The sequence below is a fragment of the Vigna umbellata genome, chromosome 2 (genome assembly GCF_029865625.1).
Source record: "Vigna umbellata cultivar VRB3 chromosome 2, Vumbellata_1.0, whole genome shotgun sequence".
NCBI classification, from domain to species: domain Eukaryota; kingdom Viridiplantae; phylum Streptophyta; class Magnoliopsida; order Fabales; family Fabaceae; genus Vigna; species Vigna umbellata.
This window is the reverse complement of record NC_142166.1, coordinates 42,538,697-42,561,618: the sequence shown is the minus strand read 5'-3', so window position 1 is coordinate 42,561,618 and position 22,922 is coordinate 42,538,697. Positions and strand designations below refer to the sequence as shown.

Here is a 22,922-nt window from a genome sequence, read left to right as displayed (position 1 = left end):
TTTTCCAGTGTATAATTGTTTATTTCTTTCAAATGCTGCTTTATAAATTTAAATTTTATTTTATTTTTTAATCTTTTGTCACTTATTTCTAAATAAACTAAAATTTAATAATCTTATAGCCATTAATAAATCCTAATTTGAATTTAATTTTAATGTCTTGAATTTCGATATACCATATTTATAAAAATGACGGGTGTTGATTCAATAAACCTTTTTTTCATGATTTTTTTTTGTTAATTTTTATACTTTAATCTATTTAAATTGGTAATGATAGTAACGATGGCTCGCCTAAAAATGTAGCTAAAATAATCATTCTAAAGATCCTTTTCTTTAAATTAGCCTTCTGAAGTTGAACTAAATCCAATCTATTTTTAATCTCATATATATATATATATATATATATATATATATAGTTTCAAATATGATGTTGGGTTAAATACAAATATTTATATTAAACACATTTTAAATGCCTACCACATCAACTTACAAATTATCCTTACAATATACTATTTTCTCCGCTTGAAGTAACTAAGTTTGAAATTTAAACCAAGTTTAGTTCGTTTTATAATGAATGATGACCGTATATAACAACAACTGAACTCTATATCACATGTTATAAATCAGACATTCTACGTCGGACTTTAGCACACACCCTGTGCTAGGGCTTTTCTATTTTTTACGATATAAAATCAACTTGTTAAAAAAGAAATGCTTGGCTATATTTTTGTGGCATATCACACGGTAATTACTGTCATAGTTACCAATGGAAAGAACAAATAATTTCATATTAGTATCTAAAATTTACTAATCTGTACATTTTTACCTCATCATTAGTATTTTTAGCTATCAGTTCTATTCGCAACCCTATTCAAAAAATAGTCCATGAAGATAATAAATTATCATCCCATTATCATTATTATTCATAATAATAAGATTATCATTATGTATAATTACTTTTAGTATAGGGCCATTATTAAATAATCGAATCTAATCATGCGTACGATCATGTGGGCGAAACTAATATTCTTGTAATAATATTAGTTTTAGATCCCAACACTAAAGAAAGATATCACGAGCATGAAGTACAAATAACAGGAGTATGTATATATATATATATATATATATATATATATATATATATATATATATATATATATATATATTATACTCCTTATACTATGAAATTAAATTAATCTCACCCTATCCACCTATATTTTGAACAATATAAAAAAATTAAAGTAAAAAACAAAAGAAAAGAAAAAAAATGATAGCTGCAAATGCTAACCACCAACATTACACCACTAGAATCAACATCATCATGATGACGCTCTTAATTCATTGCAGTGTATGAAATTCCACGCTGCAATGATTCACCTGTTGAGTATACTGTTTACTCTCACACACGCGAGATCCTATTGATCAGAAGAACAAATCCACGCTTCCACGGCACCTTCCCTAGGGGAATTACCATTCTCCAAGTTCTTCTCATGGTTCACACTGCTCGAAGCAGAAACCGAGATGTTGAGCTTGCACCCACCATAGTTGTTCCCATCCAAGCACCTAAACGAATCTCTTCTCCCTCCTCCAACTATGCTTCCATCTCTACAGTCACCGTCACCGCCACTCCTCTGAAGCATGCCCTCAGATACCACGTGTTCATGACCCTGTGCAACCACCAGATCATGCGCATCAAGAGCGGGCATGAATAGAGACTTTGCACCAAACCCTGCAGGGACAAGAGGTTGAAGAGAATAAGAGGGGTGGAATGTGGGAATAGGGTGATGTTGCATGATATTCTGTGGGGGATGATAGGGTAACGACAGATCAGGAAGTAGCTGGTAGTTAATGGAGTTATTATTAGGAGAAAGACTGATGGTGGCGTTGTTGTGTAAGGAGGTCCTTGAAGAAGTTGAAAGCAAAGGGTTTGAGCGAAGAGGGAGGCGGCGAGAGAAGGAAGGTGAAAAGGGAGGTGCAGGAATTCCAGTGAACTCTTGAACCATGGATCTGAAATTGGTGGTGTCGGTGGTGAGAACGGTGGTGGGTGCACGCCTTGAAGCTCTGCTTCGTTTCTTGGAGTTGCGTACGAGGTTGGTGGTTTGTGGTGGTGACGAGAGGGGTTGAGGAGCCGGCAAACATTGGTTTATTGCTGGCGTGGCCGATGAAGAAGATGGAAGGGTTTCGGGGAGAGTGCAATTGGATTGAGATCTTTGGGCAAGGGAGTCGATGTTTAAGAAGGAATTGTGGAGGTTTTGGTTTGGGTTGGATTGTGAGAGAGCATGGAGGTAGGTTGAGGAGAGATCAAACATTGAGGGGTGAGAAGGAACAAGGGATGGTTGGGGGTGGGAGATGGAAGCAAAATGATTGAAGAAGGATGGATCAGCGTGTGATGATGAATCGTATTCTTCATCGCTGGAAGAGATGCTTCCACTGTTACCAGAATCCATTATTGAGCGAAAAAGAAAGACTAAAGAAGAAATGAATTGAAATAGTAAGAAGAGTGGAGCAGTGAATTAGGTGTATCGAATTGGGAAATCGGGGTTCTGAAAAAAGGAAAAAGGACAAGTATGCATATAGATGTTAATTAGGGTTTGAGGGAAGGAAAAAGAAGGAAATGAAAGAAGAGAAAAGGTTATTTAAGCTTTTTCTAATTTAGAAGATGAAGATGATGGGTGGGGTCGGCATTGGAGTAGAGATAAAAGAGATGCCGGTGGCTGGCCACAGGTCAAAGTCGATGTGAATGTGAGAGGGACAGTGAGAGAAAGAGAGGTGTAAAACAGCCAAAACAATGTCGACATCTGGTGTGAAATCTTTGCAACTATCCACCCTTTTACTTAACAACATACCTCTTATTAATCCTCTCTTATTACTTGGAAGCATTAATAAATAAATAAAAAAAGTCATGTATATCTAATCTTTGGATATACTATCCTTATACTTCAACTTATATTCATATCCAATTTCAATATTATCCCCGTGTAATTCTTTTTAATTAAATATTATATTTAAAAAAGATTTTCATGGATTAAAAGAAAGTATTTATAATAATGTTTTTTTCTACTTTGATGGCTAAAATAATGTGACATTTATTGTATACTAAAATATTAGTCTAGTTGAGGTTAAGGGATTAGAGATCGAAGTATTAGGTAGCCCTCTCTAGTGAAGTCTGTGACTTTTTTCCAACACTAACATTTTTATCATAAATTGTTGCACCACTTGGAAAATATTGTATCTTTTCCTTGTAGTTTTTTAAATAATGTAGGACATTCTTTTGTTGGTTAAAATGTATTAAAAGTTTTAAAATTACCATGAGATATATTTAATACGGAGTAACACATAATTATGTGTTTTCGAATCCTTTTTAGTGAACAGCTAACAATGTATTAGAAAAAATCATGTTAAGAAAATGAATACTTAACATTTTGTGTGAAATTCATACACTACCATCTAAATATAATTTGTTGCATACTTTTAGATTAGTTATTATAAAAGTAAAAAACACACTTAATAATTCAAATTTTAGGAGCATGTAGCAATTGCTGTGCAACTGGATGATAGTGTAAAATTCAATAAAACAAAACCAACAAAATATCAATTTTATTTTTAATTCCAATTTTACTGATTTTATATATTTATTTCTCTTATTTTATATATAAACCCAAACGAATGCAAAACTATCTCTATTCATGAAGCAAAGAAAACATATCATTTAAGACCCATTAATTGAGGAGCATTAATCACTTAATAAAGAAACACACAGAAAAAAAAAACAATAGATGGCATATATAAGAGGAAGAAACATTACCAGAAAAAGGGATGTATGAAAATAAATAACTGGTTTGTTTTATAAGAAAATAGAAGGAACAGAAAGTGGTGAAAGAGAAAGTTGAACCAAAAGAACCATAAGAGAAAGCAGGGTTAGATATAGCAAGCTCAAAAAACCAAGACTATCACCTCCTTTGCCTTTTCAAATTATGCTTCATTTTCACCATTACCACCCATTAACACCTTTTTTAGAATCCCAAAAATGGTTTCAGCTGAATACTTTTCTCTCATACTTTTTAGCTCATATGGTGTGTGGGGATATTTTTAATATATATAGATATACCTTTAAGATTTTCTTTACTTATTTATGATGTAAGTTTAAATAAATTATAGTTTTTATATTATTTTCTTAAATTCAAAAACAAGTCAGGCAATTTAGTTTTAGATTCTTGTAATATTTTAATATAAAAAAAATCTCAATATATATAGTTTCACTGAGGAGGATTAATCCATTCAAAATAATATCTTTAGTTATTTATCATTCTGTAAATATTTTCTAGATAAATTACTCTGAAACTTCCAGCAGTTTAATAAAACTACAACTAATATTTCTCTCTTTTAACATTTTTACTCCCTTTATCGATATATTATATATAATATCTAATAGAAATTAGGAGAGGTCATTAATGGAGAGTAATTGGGTTTACATATAAATCACGGGAAGAAAGGGAAGGGATATTGGGAGATATTTAATACAAGTATTGTCCTATTATTGTATATTTAAATTGTGTTTATGGAATTATGTTAATTATTAATTTTTTATTGTGGGTGTTACATGTGACGATTAAAATTTTCTCAATCAATAATTTTATTCTGTACGATAATTTCTGAAGGTTTGAAATATGATGGAAATAATCATAATTTTAAAATTAGTAATCAAATGTTGAATCAAAGTTATTAAATTAAAAATCACATAAACAAGTTTGATTAAATATTTAATAAATAAAAAAAATGGTGAGCAAGATGAAAAATAAACTATAGTACCAACCCTATACCAAAGTCAAGATTATCAATAATGAGGACAACTCATGGTTTTCAATAATTGGTCCACAAGATTACCCATAAAACCCCAGCCATATTTCGTACTACTTTTCCCTCAGTGGTCAGTACTATTTTTTCTCCCTTCTTTAATATTTACATTGTTTTATTTTCAAAATTAGTGTAAAATGATGTTTTGTAATAATATAATAATTTAATTATTAAATTGCCAAACTTATTTCATATCTTTTATTAAGCTTTTTTTTTTCTTTAGCCCTCTTGATTTGAATCTTATATTGATCCTATTCCAATTAAAATAATTCGGATGGGTCTTTTGAAACACTTTAAGTTTTTATTTTATATTTGAATTTATTTAAGTTTGTACGGTGGGGTTGTCACTACAGGAAAAACATTTATTACCGGCGGCTTATTACCGAAGGCCTTCTGGCCTTCGGAAAATGTAATTTACCGAAGGCTTTTCCGAAGGCTTGTGTAGTATGACTTTACCGAAGGGCAATGGCCGTCTGTAATGGACAGGAGTCATTACCGAAGGCAAACGACCCTCGGTAAGTGAATGATGTATATGGAATTAGAAAGTGATAGCTTTCCCTCCCCTCATTTCGCGAAAACTCGTTCTTCCCCAATTTTCAGATTGTGTACCCTAACTCCCTCGACGAACTCACTCACTGGCTTGTGCAGACTGCTTTCCACCCTAAGCACAATCGGGATACGCTTCTTCCCTTCTCCTCCATTATAGGTGAAGTGTCCCATTCTCCCATCTCATTTTGTTTTCCTGTTTCTGTTCTCGATTACGCGTTAATGGTGGAAGCTTTTTTGTTCTAGCGTTTTGCAGTGTTCTGAGCTGAGGAAGGTGGTGGGTGGCTGAGTTGAAGGCTACCATTGTGGAGGGAGGATATTGGAGGACGCGGCATAGACGAGGCGGCGTAACCAGGGCAGTGACACTGCGTGAGAAGGTCTTCCAGTACTGCTTCAGAGGCTATTGAAGGGGCTACCGTCGAGGTCAGTTGTTATTTCGATTGATGAACTTTACAAGCTAAGAAGCATTTGTTCTGAGTTTGTTGAATGTATGCTCTGAAGTTTATTGTGCAATATGATTTGTTATAGAAAATATTGTTCAAAGTAGTCATTTTGATTGCTAATGTGTGTTGATTATGAAAACTGATAACAAATACTGGATCAGAGTAAAATGCTACTGGTACACCTAAAAAGCCAATTTCAATAAGCATAACTAGTGAAATACTCAAGATAACATTAAAGCTGAGTCCTGTTTCACAATTTGGTGTGTCTGTCTCTGTTGAAGCATCTGAAGGTTCGTTATAGAGCATGAACCCATCTGGGTAATGAAAAAACAACTGATCCACTTTGATCCCGCCTTCTTCCACCGTTCCACGCGCGTATTCTATGTCCATTTCCTCAAGCTTCTTCTCCACTGCTCCCATGCTTTGACACTGTTTTCATTCATCACAAAAACCAAACAAACCATGTCAGTTTCCTTTTGTTCAGTCATTTTGTCAAACACACTGTAATTAATTTCAAGTAATGGTATGAAACAAATTTCATTTCACACTGAAACCTTGGCTGGAATGATATGTGATTATCTTTCGGATTATTTTATTTCTTTCTTGGAATGTTGCTGGGGTCCTCTACTTGAAGCAACACTCATGCATTACCCAATCAGTTCTGATTCCTTGAGGAGGTCTGCCTCTATAGTACACCTTGGTATCTTTTCCAGTGGACTTCCCGTAGCCTGCAGGAGTTGGAGAATCATGTCCAAGAGCTTCAAGAGCTTGTGCTGCATTACACAAGACATGTTGAAAACCTAGACAAAGGTGGTTTAAGTTGAGCTGAAAGAGTGTTTCTTGTGAGTTCTGCTCAGCTTTGAAGAGTGGCACGAGATGTGAGAGTAAGGGAAGCTATATATAATGAAAAAACTCAGCCCTGTCAGCACAGTCCATAACAATAAATGAAATAAATTTAAGAGTGAGAAAAAGAAAATGAAAAAAATAAGACATCAAACACTGAAGCGGTGAATATAAATGATGATTACCTGCACCTAAAATTAGGGTTGATGTGTCCCTTTCTAGCTAGGGTGAGACAGGAAGGATAATGAGAGTTTGTTTTCTTGGGATTCAAAAAATGAACCCACTATTCCTGCTTGGATATGGACACTCTGCCCTCTTAAATTATGATGTCAGGTTCTGCTGACATTCTTTTCCTATCAAACTGCAAAATATTTGGGTTTCATTTTAAACCGTGAATGCTATTGTTTCATTTTTAGTATCTGTTTTAGTTTCTGTTTTAGTTTCTGTTTTAGTTTTTTTTAGTTTCTGTTATTGATTTGAGTTAAGTTCATATGTATGTGTTTTTGTGATTTGGTTATGAAAATAATTGTATGTTCTTTATGGTGCTATAATGTTGAGATTGATTTCTAAGAGAAGAGTACCGTGTGAATTCCATTGTTAGATATATAGTACCAATTTGATCGTTTGATGTAAAACACAATTTTTTGTGTTAGTGTAAGGATAATTCAATTACAAAATATCATTATATATACATGTAAGTTAAACACTAGACACTGTAACTTGTCACAGTCAAGGACTTTGTTTTCTTATTTGGATTTAGTGAAACTTGACATATGTATTCATAAGTAAAAATGTATGCAACCAGAGGAAGAGAAGTGATAACAACATTGTCTGGTTTCACTAGAGATAGCATTCCTGGACTGAACCCAATAAATCCCTGCACTGCCACTGACCTGGAATATTACAGTGGAAGAGAGAACCAAAGTCATGTGGGTGTGGGGACTGGTAGCAGACCAAAGTGTTTTAGGCTAAACTTGTTTATCAGGGAACGCAAGTTCCAACACCAGTGAACGTTTGTTTGCCTGCTCCTTCCCCAATAGACATTGTGGGCCACTTTTCCTCTTAACTCAAAATTTTTCCATCACTTTGTCTCCATTCACTCATCCTTTTATCATGTCGGAATTTTTCACTTGCACACATTCAGTTTTCCATCTTTTCTTGCTCCTGCTGGATGCTGCATCTCAGCATTTTCGCCAAGTAATCATAAAGGGCAAGTGGCACAATATACGTTCTCCTTCTTTAGTTTGTAATCTGATCAAATTCAACAGTGTTAATTAGTACAGATAGAGTCCCAAACATAGTAAAAATAAACATGGTATTTTCAGACGTGTCTCTATTGCATTAAGTGGCTAGATTTTATGCTTCAAACATGGTACTTTCGTTGATATGTTTTGGTTTTGGTATCTACCTTAATTGCCATATATCAAATTGACACTTTCACAACTAATCAGTTAATTAGGCGTGTAGGAAACACAGATAAGGTGAAAATCGTTTTCAAATTGAAGGAAAGCTTAAAGCCTATACGGAACATGTATGTTCCTAGAGCTATTTATCATAGCATTCAATTGCATTGCCATTTTGGGTTCCTCGTCCTGTAGTGTTATATTTTACTATTTTGAAACAATCATGTAGAATGACACTACCAAATACTGCTATTCTGAGCCGTGTACTTTGTTAATAGAACAGAAGCAGTCTCTATTTAAGACGAGACTGGTACTTAAACACATGCAATTCTCACTTAGAAGGAGGAAATCTGCTAGAAATATCCAAGTTCAAGTTAACTTTATCAACAGCATTGGTGGTAGGAGTTATAGGTTATCTCAAGTAGATTTCACCACTTGGAGGGTTGGTATAGTCAAACACTGACCTGGAATGTCAATTAGATTTCATCAGTTTCCTTGTTTAAATTTTGTAAACCAAGTTGCCCTATTAGCAGTAGCTTATAGTTGTTCAACACCATAGAAACACTTCATCCTCTTGTCTTCCACAGTTTAAATTCAAACATTTTTAATATTCGAAGGACTAACTTTACCAATTTAAAAAATAATACAAAATCTAAAATCAAATCTGTACAACTAAACATGCAGTTTTCTATCAGATTAAAATCTGCTTTTATATCAGATTAAAATCTGTACAACTAAATCAAATCTGCTTTTATATCATCACTCCCTTCACTCATGCCGTCATCCCAAGGTAAGATTAAAATCTCCAATCGTTGAATCAAGAACGACCCTTCTTCCAGAATCACGTTTCTAAGTTCTTCAACAGTTGGTTCGTACACTGGTATGTTGAAGGACTCCAATTTTTCTTCTTCAATCATACCCTGCATTTTTTATATATATATACCTCTTCAATTATAAGCTGTAACCCATAGAGCTAATATTATTCTTAAGAGATACCCTAATAGTAATTAATAAACAAAAAAAACAACTTTTTTTTACCTCCAAGAACATCTCATTGAGTATTATAGTAATTAGTTCCCAACCTGTTATTCTAGGATTTTCCTCATTACCAAGGAACAACAAGACCATTGCTCCTCCAGGCACAAGTTCCTCAGAACGTGATTTCAGAAACAATTTTAAGTCTTGTTGATACTGCTTAAGGTAGGCTTTGTATACCTCAGTATGACCCTTGTTAAGGGATGCTGCATCCTTACACCCCAATAATGGATCCTACAACCAAAATATGAGATAAATACACTCAAGAGTGAGAAATTGAAACAAAAACAAACCTAAGACAAAAATGGTTTTGGTCGACTATAGCATATCAGTAAGTTTAGAGGAGAAGAAAGAGTGAACTTATCTAACCTGAGAAAGCCAGTGTAGACTGTTGGAGGAATGAAAAAGGTTTATGGAATTACTGGGAAAGAGCCTTCCGTAGAAGGATCCAGGTGTGGCATTAATAAAGCATGAAGCAAACTTTGAAATGTCTGAACTTTTGAAATAAAAGTATAAAATAGAGTACAGTGACTGCAGATGCAGAATCAAGTCCTTCAAATCAAGTCCTTGGTTGGCAAACAATGTTTGCAGGGTGGTGATGTTGTCAAATGGAGCAGGAATGTTATTTCTGGCTTCCTCCAAGATATAGACTACCCCATCTCTTCAACCTGTCGGAACTTTCCTCCATAATGAGTATTTTTTTGTTATCAAAATCAAAGTGTCAAGATAGAGACTAAGCAGAACTGTTTTGTGCTTATACTTCAGCTTTCTTGATAAAGATTAAGCTCATACTGTGGCTACAATGGTGTCTATGGTGACATCAATGGTTTACTGAATTTATTCTGTCCAGGGCATTCAAACTCAAGAAGGGTCTTTATTCTGTCAATGAAGTCAAAGCCTCTGACTGTGGCAGTGTGACCATATTTCAAGCAAATTTGACACCAATAGCCATAAACTTGGGCTGTTGCTGCAAGAACAATGGTTTACTGAATTTGTCATGATAACTTAATCTTATTCATGACTTGCTAAAGTATTAGAAGTCCATAACCTCATTGTTCTGAGGCCTAGGTAGCATGTGATAGGTTTCTTGGTTTCTTGGTTTCTACTTTCTTGTCCCCTATTCTCGTGCTTAAAAGTAATTTTGCCAATCTTGTCTCTTTCTCATGTATCCAGCTTAGAACTCACCTCTGGACATCTTTGAATTCACTCCTAGAGTGTTATTCACATCTCAATTGTTGTCCTAGAGTCAGATTACATGATTACAATCCAATTTGATTCTTATGCTTGAATTTGGTTGGTGAAAATGGTTAAAGTTGGTGTTAAAGAGCAATTGAAACAGTGATATTTTGATTTAATCATATTTAGCATGTGCTGGCAGCTTGTACAAGTCATATTTCATAAAGAAAAGTTGCTAAAACCATAAAATTATGATTATAAACACTTTTGTGCAAAATGACCATTCAAACCACCAATATTTCAGCATTTTTTGTGGTATAGTTGCAGATTTGTGATATAGAAAGCTTATTTTGATTGCTGCATCAAAGGCATTGCATTTTGAAATCTATTCTACCACATATCTTACGTTCCTTTTGACTCCCTATGTGTTTCATAACTGTTATTTCTTACTTGTATCAATTATTGACATTCTAAGTTCCCAAGCTAATGATATAATTGTTTTAGAGTTAGAATATTTTTCAAATTGATCATGCTTGATTGCTCAGGTTGACTTTTTTTACCCTAAATGTGATCAAACCAAATAAGACAAAACCCACAACCCTCACTCATTCCACCTTCTCTTCCACTTCGAAGAAGAGAAACCCAAAACCCTCACACCCATCACACTCTTTGTAAGAGGTGTAGGAATGTGCCCACATAGGGACCATTTTATAGCTGAAAGGAAAATCACTTTAACCAATCAACTTCCACCAAAGTGAACTAAAGAAAATCACTTCACACCAATTGAATTAAACTAAAATAGCATAAACAAACTTTGAAGAATGAGTTAGGCTAAACTCCACTAACTACACTAAACTACACTAAGTAGAATTAGTCTTAAACTATTCTAAAGTAAAACCTAAAAAAGTGTAGTAATAGGTGAGAAATTGGGAATTCACCTAAAGTAACCGAAGTGTTCAAATTGCCTTCCATGTTCGACTTGAATAGTAATAGGTTTATTACTTATGTCGCATGGAGTGTTGCTGTTTTGACAATGATTTTTTTTTTTGGCTTGTCACAGAACATGGCCTATTTTCTCAACCATCGTGCATGGATGTACGACCGTTGTTATAGCGGAAGGAGAGGTTTGAAGGAATCTTTTGTCATCGGAGTTCAAGAGTTTGTGGAGACGGCTCGACGCAGTCATTATTATGCCATTGATGGAGGGATTCGATGCCCATGCATGAAGTGCGAATGTACAAGGATTTTGAAAGATGAAGAGATTAAAGTTCACCTATACCAAAAAGGGTTCATGCCTAATTACACGGTTTGGACATTTCATGGTGAAGAAAATCCTTCGACCTCCAATAGAGTTCAAAATCGGCTTGCATCAGGTTCGAATACTGTTGTACATACATCTGAGATAGATCAATTTGCCTATATGCAAGAGATGGTCAACAATGCTCTTCATCGACATGACGAACAAGAAGCAAACGGTAGTCATGATGAAGAGTCTCCAAATGAAGCCACTCAGAGGTTTTACAAATTACTGACAGAGGCAAATCTACCTGTATTTGAAGGTTCATCTGAGTCAAAGTTGTCAGTGTCCATCAGACTGTTGGCTGGTAAATCTAATTGGAACGTTCCCAATCAAGCAGTGGATCACTACACAAAATTGATTTTAGATCTGACACCACCAAACAATTCTATTCCGAAGAATTGTTATCAAGCCAAAAGATGTGTTTCAATGTTGGGATTGGAAGCCAAGAAGATTGATTGTTGTGTTAATGGATGTATGTTATCAGTTTTTCGACAATTAGGCCGTCATGCCGGGAAAGAATTCACTCATTGGTTAAGTGATGCTGAATTAAACTCTGCTCATGTCCATGTCTTAATCAATTGCAGTGAAGTTAAACCGTACCTTGAGTATGTTATCATTCAACTCTTACCTTTGCAATGCTTACATTGTTATACACTAATTCATTTCATTTGTACCAGCTCATTTCTTGTGGCTGAGGAAGTCGTAGAAGGAAATGCTTCTGCTAGAATACACTCAGAGTTTCCCCAATGGTTTAGAAATCAGGTCCATACTTTTTCCTATGTTTTGAGCAAGGTTAATTTGACGCTTGCTTTAAAAATGAATTTGGTATCTTTGTAGGTTTTTAATCAGGCATTGACTCCAACGGTTCAAGAGTTAAGACATCTCTCCAATTGGCCATTGAGATGTGTGAAAGAATGGCACACTTACTTCATCAATGGTTACAAATTCCATACACATGAATGGTCTAAAGGAAAGAAAACAATAAATTGTGGTGTGTACGTCAAGGGCCTTACAGAGGGTTGTTATGATGATTTCTATGGCATCATTCAAAAAATATATGAGCTAGAGTACAACAGCACTACTTCTCCAAACAGAGTTGTACTTTTTTATTGTGAATGGTTTGATCCTTCTAGAGCTGGTACTAGAGTGGATCCTAGGTTTAACATTGTCGAACTCAACTTGAGAAACAAATATAGACCGTTTGATCCTTTCATTCTTCCAACTAATGTCAGACAGGCTTATTACGTGCCATATCCACCATTCCGCAGTATAGACAAGCGTGGTTGGGCTGTAGCAGTACAAACCAAGCCTAGAGGTCGCATTGACTCAAATGAGGTTGAGGAGGATGTTGCCTACCAACTTGACCAAATGTCACAACCACAACAAATTATTGAAGTAGAACCTATAACCGCATTGCGCGACCCTGATGGTGATGGAGATGAATTAGAAGCACCTGCACAAGGTGGTGGTGATGATGATGATGATGATGAAGGAGAAGAAGAAGAAGATGATGATGATGATGATGAAGCAGAAGAAGAAGAAGAAGAAGATGATGATGATGATGAAGATGATGATGATGATGATGATGATGATGATGAAGAAGATGAAGATGAAGATGAAGATCATGATGACGATGATTGAATTTCGACTATCTTAAATATTGTAGCAAATTGAACTATCATTTCAATTGAGTTATGTAAAATACAATATTTCATTTGTAGTCATCCTTCGTTATTGTCATGCATGTAGTAATTTTAAATTCACTTTAATTTATAGTGATCCTTTCTTATTCTTTTCTATTGTTTCACTTTATGTGTAAACATTTCAAATGCAGCAATGACAGGACAAGGTTCAGATAAACCTGATAAAGGAAAAGGGGTAGCCAGGCCTAAAAAAAGGCAACGGAAGGCCCCAAAGTATGTACTTAGGGTGCCTAGTACACTACCTACCCCTACAGTACAACCTCCCTCTACTCCTGCAGTACACCCTCCTTCTCCTACCCCTGCAGTACATCCTCCTCCTCCTACCCCTGTTGTACACCCTCCTGCTCCTACCCATGCAGAAGAGCCTCTGCCTCCACCTGTGATTATTATTCCCACTCCTCCCCCTGTCATTATTACCCCCACTCCTCCCCCTGAGGTTATTACCCCCACTCCTCCCCCTGACCCTACTTCTATAGCTTCCTCATCTTCTACACCGCCTTCAGCTGGTGATGCTGAAGATGTTGACCCGCCTTTCCATGATCGACCATGGATTGAGCCATATGGAAAAGGGTAAATACTTTAATCCCAGTTTTAACTTTGATTGATGTTTTAAACTTTCTTTACTGAAATGACTTTTATTTATTTATATGAAGGTTTATTCCCTCCAGAGTTGCTTCCCAGGCCATAACACGTTCAATTAAGCAACAGTATTTGACTCCATGGCCTACTTGGGGAGCCATACCTATAGACGACAGAAAGCCATTCTGGGAGCGTTTTAAGGTCAAGAACACTTTAAATTAATTATCATTCATATCTTACCATGTCTTAATCAATGTTTGTTTTGTTCATCATTACAGAAGAAGGTGCAGTGGAAAGCTGAGCATGAAAGTCAAATTCATAGAAATTTTCACATGAAAGCATCTCATCGGCTCTCAGAGATGTTTAGGGATGCCAGGATTGCAGGGGAGCGCCCTGACTGGATGGGCGAAATTATTTGGAACTCTTTGCTTGCACATTGGAACACAGTAGAGTTTCGTAAGAAGTCTGCTACAAACCAGAAGAATAGATCGTCTGAAAGGGGTGGTGCCTTGCATACTGGTGGGTCGATCACGATTCACGAGCATGCCATTCGTATGGTAATCTCTTCAAGCTGTCTCTGTCCAGATTTTCTTGTCTCTTAAGCATTGTGCAAGTATGTTTGATGTTGATAAGCATTGCTAAAGGTGTAGCAACTCATATTAATCACTTAATTGCAAAATGAGTGGTTGAGTTCATCATAAACTTATTCAAATTGATGATAAAAGTTTCCCCAACCATCAAATAATGTTTCCAAACGTGTTTATGCAGAATGACCCATTAAACCACCAAATTTTGCCTAAATGTGGAAGTGAACTTGTGATTTTCTGCTGCATTGTGTCCCTTGACTGTCTTAGTGCTTAAACATTTTCAATTTGATGGTTTAAAGTTGTTAGCACTGTTCGTTTGGTCTTTCTCCAGCCACTGCACCAAATCACCTTTTGAACCATCACTTTTGCCTTAAATTTGCAACTGCACACCTCGTATTGACAGCTTGACTGTTTTGGTTGTGTTTCATTGCTTATGGAGTCATTTTTGGTGAATTGAAAGTTGTTTTCTATTGTTCATATGGTCAATTTTGAGCCAAACCAAAATATACTTGCTACATGACCAAATTTTCGTCACTTTTACCAAGTGCACAACTGAAATTCTGCAGTAGATTTTTTCTTGGTTGTTTCACTGCTTCTACATGTTCAATATGATGATATAAACTTCCTTTAGGTGTCATTTGATCCCTAAAACCACTGCCACTCATTTTTACCACTGAAACCATCATCTTTCTACTCAATTTGCTGCTGCAGTGTACATTTTAGTTGCTGTTTGGTTTTTAGTCACATTTAAATTTCGAATTTGGATTGGAAAAAGCTGGGTTTATCTCCTTTGGTTTCCACATTAATATTGGATTCCATGTTAAGTCTAAATTATGTTACAGGCACAAGCTCTTGGACGAGCGGTCCATGTTGACGAGGTCTTTGCACAGACCCATGTTCGGAAGGGCACTAATGAATTCGTTGATGAAAGGTCTCGCAAGACTCATGTAAGGAAATAGCACTCCTAGTATTAGTAATCCACATGATTATGTTATCTTCATCATTCTCTGACATTGCTTTTATTGTTTGAACAGGAAGATTTTTCTATGAGACTTTCACAGGTTAGATCCGAACATGGGTCAGCTCCTACACCGGATGATACGAGTAATACAGATGACGACATCCGTAGGACACAGTGCTGGGTCGATGTCGTTGGTGGGAAGAAAAAGGGACGAGTCTACGGTGCAGGACAACTTGCTGCAAACTATACAGCATCGCAAGGAGGTACACTGAAGCATCAACCTTCTTCTTCCACCTCTTCTGCTGACGAGGCCATCCAGCGCTTGACACAGCTATTGGACCAACGTGACCAGGAAAACCGTGCATTGAGAGAAGAATATAGTGACTTGAGAGATGAGTTCTCAAGCTTCAAGACCCTGGTCATGAGAGCGCTGCCTCAAACTTCAGACACTCCTTCCATTACCCCTCCGACCCAGCCACGACCCTCCCTGTCACCCGCCGTCCCTCATCAGCCCACACCAGTCCAGCCCACACCAGTCCAGCCCACACCAGTCCAGCCCACACCAGTCCAGCCATCTACAGATGACCAGGAGGATGAACATCTTTCTGAAGACTATGTAGATTTTTAGTTTCATTTTGTTATTGATCATAGTACATTTAAATGTTATTATGATATTGTTAGAATATAATTGATGTTAGTACATTATGATAACAATGTTATAGTACTTTATGCTTTTCCATCAATGAATATCAAATTTTGGGATGGACAATATATATATGCAGGTCTGTTTGTTTGTATATTGAAACTGTTATACAGGTCTGTGTGTTGTGAATATGATATGCAGGTATGTGTGGTAGAACAGCAAAACAATTAAATCAGATATTTCTCTGCACCGTACCGAAGGCTTTACCCAGGGCCTCCGCCCTTCGGTAATTACCGAAGGCCATAAGCCTTCGGTAATTACCGAAGGCTTACGGCCTTCGGTAATTACCGAAGGCTTATGGCCTTCGGTAATTACCGAAGGCTTATGGCCTTCGGTAATTACCGAAGGGCGTAAGCCTTCGGTAATGGTTACCGACAGGGGGTTTACCGAGGGCTTTTTGTCCGTCGCCAGGCCGTCGATAATAGGCCGTTACCGAAGGCTTTTGGCGTTTTCCGAAGGATTTTGGCCTTCGGTAATGCCCTTCATTACTGTAGTGTGTAATTAATATTTATAGGTGGTTTGAAGTATAATATGTCTGATAAACTATAAATCATGTTAAAATTTATATATTGTACATTTTAATAAGTAATTTAGGAATTGAATGTTACCAATAATTGATATCATAAAGTAATCTGAGAGTTAGCTTCTGTTTATGGTTCAATTTACTATTTTTTAATTTGATTAATTTATACAAGATATCATGTTCAAATTTACTTGTCCTACAGAAAATATAAAACAAGGCATTGGTATTGTTATTGTAATTTTATTATATCTGGCTCCCTGCAAATATCTACCATAAAACGACAAGGCCTAAGGGAGCTTTTGCTACAAGAATTTCGTGGGTTTGATTTGAGTTCAGCCCATAATTCAATCTTTTCGTTGACCACGCTGACATGCTTTCTTGATTACTTTCAGGGCTTCAAAGCCCGCATAATTTTTTTCTAATTTGGGCTTCCAAAATAAAAATAAATTTAGACACCTTTCAGTTAAGATTTTGCGATATTGGTCTTATTGCCAACAGCATACTTGTTTTTTCTATTGTTATTTGACTTAAATATATAATCCTCATAATTTAGTCAATGTAAAATTGTGTTCTGTATAAAAGTTTAACATCACATTTAATTCTCTAAATTTCTAAACTTAAATAATTTGAATTCATTATAATATGTTATTTAATTAATAAAATATCTTTCGTGATAATAATAAATAAAACTTATTACTAAGCGTTGCAATTTATATTTTGTATAAACAATTAATGAACATTCAAAAATTGTAGTATATAACTGTTGTCATAGTATTATTGTAGAATTTGAAAACATACAGAATGTCATCTTTGGCAACATACCACAAAGATCCAGCTAAGAAAATGCTTCATATGTAAGAGATATACGAGTCACAGCATGACCTCAGTTAATGAGAAGAAAAAAATAAAAACAAAAACCACTATAGTATAGCTCAATCATCGTTGTCTGTTATTCCATAACAGTCACCAAGGTTTGTTTGTTCCTCCCACTTGTCTTTCTCTTTATAAATATCATTATCTGAGGCAGTTTTCATCTTCCATCATCTTCTTGACCATTGCTTATTTCTTTTATCTATGCATGTTTTATTTTTTCTTCTTAAAATATATTTCCTTTTGAAAATTCTTTTGCAGGATTTCTCACAAGTTTTCTTTCGCAGTGATCTAATGGTATGATCGGAATATAACGCAATGAATATAGCGACATTTGGGTCAATGTTATAGTACACAGAGAAAGTAAATTAATTATACTCATTCCAAATTTAAAGTATGATAAAAACGCTAACAATGATGAAGATTGTAAAAAACATAAAAATACACTGATAGATACTTTTAATGCCAGAACAAGTTAACATTGTTGTGATCTCTGCACTAAAAGAAATTAATTTCATTTAACTTTAGTTGTTGATTAGGAAATTTTATATAATGTGTAATCTAATCAAATGTTTATTTGAAAATTGAAATGTTTACTCAAATATGAAACATTGAATACCTACCTATTAAGCAGCAGCAAAAGCTTAAACTGAAAGTATGTATGGAAGCCATAGCAGGTTTGCAATGAACTTGGATCACATGACTAGCAGGGTTTTCTTTACGTAAAATATTGCATGTGCGTCTCTGCAAACCTTAAACTATGTAATAAAAGTTAGGAGACTTGAGTGGCAAGCCTTACTTTGCTTATTTTTATACCGTCTTCTCACTCCAAGCCTTTACTTCAACCCTAACTTGGATCTTAAGCCTATGTTTAAGCAATTCCAACGTGGATCGCAAACAAATCCAATTCTCATCATTCATTACCCAACATTTTAGGCTTTAACATATACAACACATCATATTTTTCAGTTTACAAACAAAACATCCTTCTGGCATTCATAGATTTCTTTTAGGGATTAATTATTTATACAATAAATTATACTTTTTCTTAATTTATTTTTGATACATAAATAATTTATGTCTTTCATTTCTACATCAATATTCATTTTTATCTTTCATATTAAGTCTTGCAGATGTTGGACTTTGACACATGTGAATCATTAAATATTTCATAAATATATTCTTCCCTCTCTAAATAATTTTTAAATGATTTTTTCTATTAAAGTAGTTTAGTGTTAGCTATTTCAAAATTTATTTAATTTAATGTCAAATGGATCAACAATACTAATAATAGTAAATTCAAAAGAAATTCTTACTAAGAATTTTCATATTGAACAATTTTCATATCCAACAAATATAAATGGAAAAAAATATAATGGATGAAAGAGATTAATGTGTATAAGAAAGATGATTGTGAATTGAAGAAATGAGTATGGAGGAAGGAAATAAGGAGAATAATGTGGATGAAGGAGAAGTAGGAGAAAAATATATGGATGAAAAAGATGAGAAAAAAAAATATAGATGAATATATGTGGATGAAAAAGATGAGTGAATGAAGGAGAAGAATGTGAGTGAAAGAGATTATAGTCTATATGAAAAAAATATGAGTATGAGAATATTTATGAATGTGAAATAAGAATACAAGTACGATGAGATTTATAATAGAAAGTGAGAAAATAAAAAGATTTGATATATTTAAATTTGGGCCATTAGATTAAAAGTAATCTATAATTCGTATTCAACACGAAAAACACATAAATTCAAAATATACAACTTAACATCAGTGATAATTATATCATTATCTAATCTTCATTTTATTAACAAAATCAGCTTTTCTATATAGTTTATTATTTGCTTAAGTCCCCACTTTTATCTTCTTTTTGTTAAAATTTATATTTTGGGCTACATTTATGTAATTATATCTTTAATTACCTTTTATCGTATCTATTTTAGTGTTAGGAAGACCATCTATCAAATCGAAGAACCTTGGTAACCTAGAGAAGCAAGAAGATTAACAAAAAAAAGGGAGTTTTAGAAGCCTAAGTGGAGGCATGATTACACTGTTTGAAGCTTATAAAGGTTGCTTGAGGCTTGTGGAAATATCCTCTTCTTCCTCTTTGTGTCTCCTTCTTCTTTTACCTTTCATGTTCTAACCTTGAGACTCTCCATGGAAATAGAGAGTCAAACTCATTTTGTTAGAGGTATTTATAGCCATTGAACTTTTGTTTACTTTGTAAATACATTGATTATCTACATGTGTCTTCCATTAAATGTTGATTTCTTGTTTCTACTCTCTTAATGCTTGCTTGAAATGGGGACGTGGATAGATTGATTTGTGGTTCGCTAGGTTTTGGAAAGAATCTAAGTGAAACCTATACTTGAAACAAGAGATCTAATGGAACTTATATCTAGAAATGGAACTTGACTCTAGAAATAGAACTTGAGCTATTAGTTGTATTAAACCCTAGACTTTAATGTGGGTTAGCTTGTTAAGTGTCCAAGGGATTGGTTCTTAGTGAGAAAACCTAAACTCTTTCACTTAAGGGATTAGGGTTTGAGTGGTTTAGTGGGTTGACTCTAATGTTTGATGGAGAAAGTTGATGTTGTGTGTACACAAGAGTAAAACCGGTGAATTCTACACTTAGCATGTCATTTCCACACCACTTTTGACCTTTTCCCTCTTCTAAGTGTCTTTAACTATCAAAGTCTATCATTTAATTCTTTGTCAATTTATTTACTTGCACATAATTTTATATTATTTAGTTTAGATGAGTTATTAATCGTACAATTATTTAGTATTATATGAGTCTCTTGAAAAATGATATTTGGTTTTATCATTTTATATTGCTTGAGCAATTCGATACATTTGTCGATAGCCATTAACAATTGGTTTGACAAACTTTAACTTAAATAAATATAAATATTAAAAATAAATGAGATTAGTTTCTGATAAGTATACGATAACCTTTAAATAAATAAAATATTAAAAATAAATTAGTACCATGTTCATTAAAACAACACTAACTTTATTTATTATATTTTTTTTTATATTTAGCATCCACTTAATTGATATTAACTTTACTAAATAAAATATTAAATTTAAATAAGATTAGCATCTCTAAAATCAAATTAACATTATTTATTTTTAATTTTTATTTTAATATTTTATAGTTAATGTGTAACATCCCAAAAATATAGCTATAAACTATATTTAAGAGTCCTTACATTTACAATAAAATAGAATAGTTACAGGAAATAAAGTTGACTTACAGTTATCATAAAATAACCCTAAATTTAAAACTTACAAAAATCCTACACTTATACAAACCATAAGAGCAAACTGATCAGTCATACAAGAGGTGTATCAATCGAACGGTCCTATCCTAAGGGGTTGAAGACTCCTTGCTTAGCACTTGCTCCATAGAATCCTCTTTGCACTCTGCTCACACCCATAGGATGATCATTGCAAGGACGCAGACGACCAAACAAACAACATGACAAGACAGGAAAATAAGGGTAAGCTAATGTAATTTAATTAACCATGTTAACATATAATTTAGACAAACATATAATACAATCATCCATACGATCATATTACAACCGATCACTTTACTCTGACTGTTCAAACTAGTATGAATATGTAGCTTGAGGTCGTTCGTGCACCCGGGTGGTGTAGTAACTGGAAAACCATCAACTGCCACCCGAGGTTAGTCTGTTATAACTCACCCAAGAACCTATGGGCTCGAACCTCCTCCCATTCTCACACAATGCATTACCAATCTCTACTTGAGAATTGTAATCATCCGAATTTCAGGATGAACTCCATGAATTTCACTTTCCATATACATACTATAACACCACCTTGATACACTTTTCATTGAGACATTCCTCCTTGGAATTCTCTTCCACATTACTTGAAACATATGCCTTATTGAAATATGCATAAAATTTCCCATACACAGTAGATCAATACAACTATCTTAACCCATCAGAGTCAAACGGTGAAAATAGCATTTAAAGACCAAATATTCATTCATAGAAGAAAACCGAACGACAACAACACAAACCCCGAGTACGACCGAGTGAAAAAGATCAATATAATTTACGAACAAGACCGAACGAAAAATGCTCACAACACAAAAACATGATCGAATGGTATTTTAACGAATGAGACTATAATATGAGTCGAACAAAATTTCGAGGGCCGAAAGCTAGAACAACCGAACACTTAGTGTAAGATCGAGCAGTCTTTCGCCATCCACAGAACAGGACCGAACGGTCCATACTAGTTAAGGCTGAGGAAATGCCCGAACATTATTAAGGACCAACCACTAGGGAAATACCAATCAATAATACAAGTACGAGCAATACCAATAATGAGCGCTAGTACAAGATTGAGCACTACCAATAACGAGCGCTAGTACAAGACCAAGCACTACCAATAACGAGCGCTAGTACAAGACCGAGCACTATCAATAACGAGCGCTAGTACGAGATCGAGCACTACCAAGAACGAGCGCTAGTACGAGACCGAGCACTACAGAGAACGAGCGCTAGTACGAGACCCAGCACTACCAAGAACGAGCACTAGTACGAGACTGAGCACTACCAAGAACGAGCGCTAGTACGAGACCGAGCACTACAAAGAACGAGCGCTAGTACGAGACTGAGCGCTAACACTAGCATAACTGCTAGTACAAGACCAAGCGCTATAACCTAAGACGAACACCAACAATTTAGTCCGACCACTTAAGATTGATCTTGAATATTATTTATAAAACCTAATAATACTAAGAGACCCCACAAACTACTAAGAACGATCGCTAATATAAAACCGATTACGACTAGGAGACCGACCACTTTCCTAAGACCGAGCGGTCATGCACGGGTAAGACTAAAGAGATCGAACCCAATTAACGACCGAGTATCTGAACATGAACGAGCGGTCAATAGCGAACGCTCAGTTTTCTATCTAATTCTGCAAATACTTCTGCAGATTTATGAACCAGCTAGATTTACCAAAACTAAATATTTTTCCCAATTTCACCATCACACTTCCTCACAATTCACTCAGACATTGAACCAGAATTATATAGCATCACAAACCTCATGAACATAACATATAATAATCCACACAAATATCACCGAACACCAACTCATTCAAATCAATATGCAGAAAACTTCAGCATTTCCAATATCAACCAAACATCCCATCATACCACCATTTAAAACATGCAACCATACTAACATGCAACAATCCATACACAGAAGAATCATAATTAAATCACAAGCTTCCCTTACCTCTTAACCGAACGGGAATCTTCTACCCTTCAAGAAATTTGCTCACACTTCCATAAAATTCCCAGAACACCTCTAGTTCACTGATTGATGAGGATAGA

General features: G+C 34.9%; 4 protein-coding genes across 4 annotated transcripts; 2 read left to right on the top strand and 2 right to left on the bottom strand.

The window, feature by feature from the left end:
• Positions 1 to 1,173: 1,173 nt before the first annotated feature.
• Positions 1,174 to 2,932, bottom strand: LOC148204065 (uncharacterized). Its single transcript, XM_088107993.1, has one exon. It carries the CDS (start codon positions 2,442 to 2,444, stop codon positions 1,413 to 1,415), a length of 1,032 nt encoding a protein of 343 aa, XP_087964119.1. The 5' UTR covers positions 2,445 to 2,932; the 3' UTR covers positions 1,174 to 1,412.
• A 5,483-nt stretch (positions 2,933 to 8,415) lies between these two features.
• Positions 8,416 to 10,316, bottom strand: LOC148204064 (S-adenosyl-methionine 4-1-methyl-2-pyrrolidinyl-3-oxobutanic acid methyltransferase-like). The gene is made up of 5 exons (XM_088107842.1): positions 10,307 to 10,316; positions 9,954 to 10,088; positions 9,491 to 9,612; positions 9,125 to 9,355; positions 8,416 to 9,006 (listed from the first exon to the last, which is right to left on the bottom strand). Exons 1-5 carry the CDS (start codon positions 10,314 to 10,316, stop codon positions 8,821 to 8,823), a joined length of 684 nt encoding a protein of 227 aa, XP_087963968.1. The 3' UTR covers positions 8,416 to 8,820.
• A 1,410-nt stretch (positions 10,317 to 11,726) lies between these two features.
• On the top strand, positions 11,727 to 13,238 carry LOC148204063 (uncharacterized). Its single transcript, XM_088107841.1, has 2 exons — positions 11,727 to 12,164; positions 12,435 to 13,238. Exons 1-2 carry the CDS (start codon positions 11,727 to 11,729, stop codon positions 13,236 to 13,238), a joined length of 1,242 nt encoding a protein of 413 aa, XP_087963967.1.
• Positions 13,239 to 13,433: 195 nt separating this feature from the next.
• Positions 13,434 to 16,055, top strand: LOC124819968 (uncharacterized). Its single transcript, XM_088107840.1, has 6 exons — positions 13,434 to 13,533; positions 13,777 to 13,870; positions 13,954 to 14,080; positions 14,158 to 14,436; positions 15,309 to 15,413; positions 15,501 to 16,055. The coding sequence occupies exons 1-6, from the start codon at positions 13,434 to 13,436 to the stop codon at positions 16,053 to 16,055; spliced, it is 1,260 nt and encodes a 419-aa protein (XP_087963966.1).
• Positions 16,056 to 22,922: the final 6,867 nt, after the last annotated feature.

Excerpts from the sequence above, each read along its gene's own strand:
- LOC148204065 (XM_088107993.1), bottom strand. The coding sequence starts at position 2,444 with ATGGATTCTGGTAACAGTGGAAGCATCTCTTCCAGCGATGAAGAATAC.
- LOC148204064 (XM_088107842.1), bottom strand. Across the intron at positions 9,613-9,953 it reads CCCTGGACAGAATAAATTCA|ACATTTCAAAGTTTGCTTCA; the intron begins GTAAACCATTGA and ends TCAAAAGTTCAG. Across the intron at positions 9,356-9,490 it reads GTCTACACTGGCTTTCTCAG|GATCCATTATTGGGGTGTAA; the intron begins GTTAGATAAGTT and ends TTTTGGTTGTAG.
- LOC148204063 (XM_088107841.1), top strand. The coding sequence starts at position 11,727 with ATGGTCAACAATGCTCTTCATCGACATGACGAACAAGAAGCAAACGGT. Across the intron at positions 12,165-12,434 it reads TAAACTCTGCTCATGTCCAT|GTTTTTAATCAGGCATTGAC; the intron begins GTCTTAATCAAT and ends GTATCTTTGTAG.
- LOC124819968 (XM_088107840.1), top strand. The coding sequence starts at position 13,434 with ATGACAGGACAAGGTTCAGATAAACCTGATAAAGGAAAAGGGGTAGCC. Across the intron at positions 13,871-13,953 it reads ATTGAGCCATATGGAAAAGG|GTTTATTCCCTCCAGAGTTG; the intron begins GTAAATACTTTA and ends ATTTATATGAAG. Across the intron at positions 14,437-15,308 it reads ACGAGCATGCCATTCGTATG|GCACAAGCTCTTGGACGAGC; the intron begins GTAATCTCTTCA and ends ATTATGTTACAG.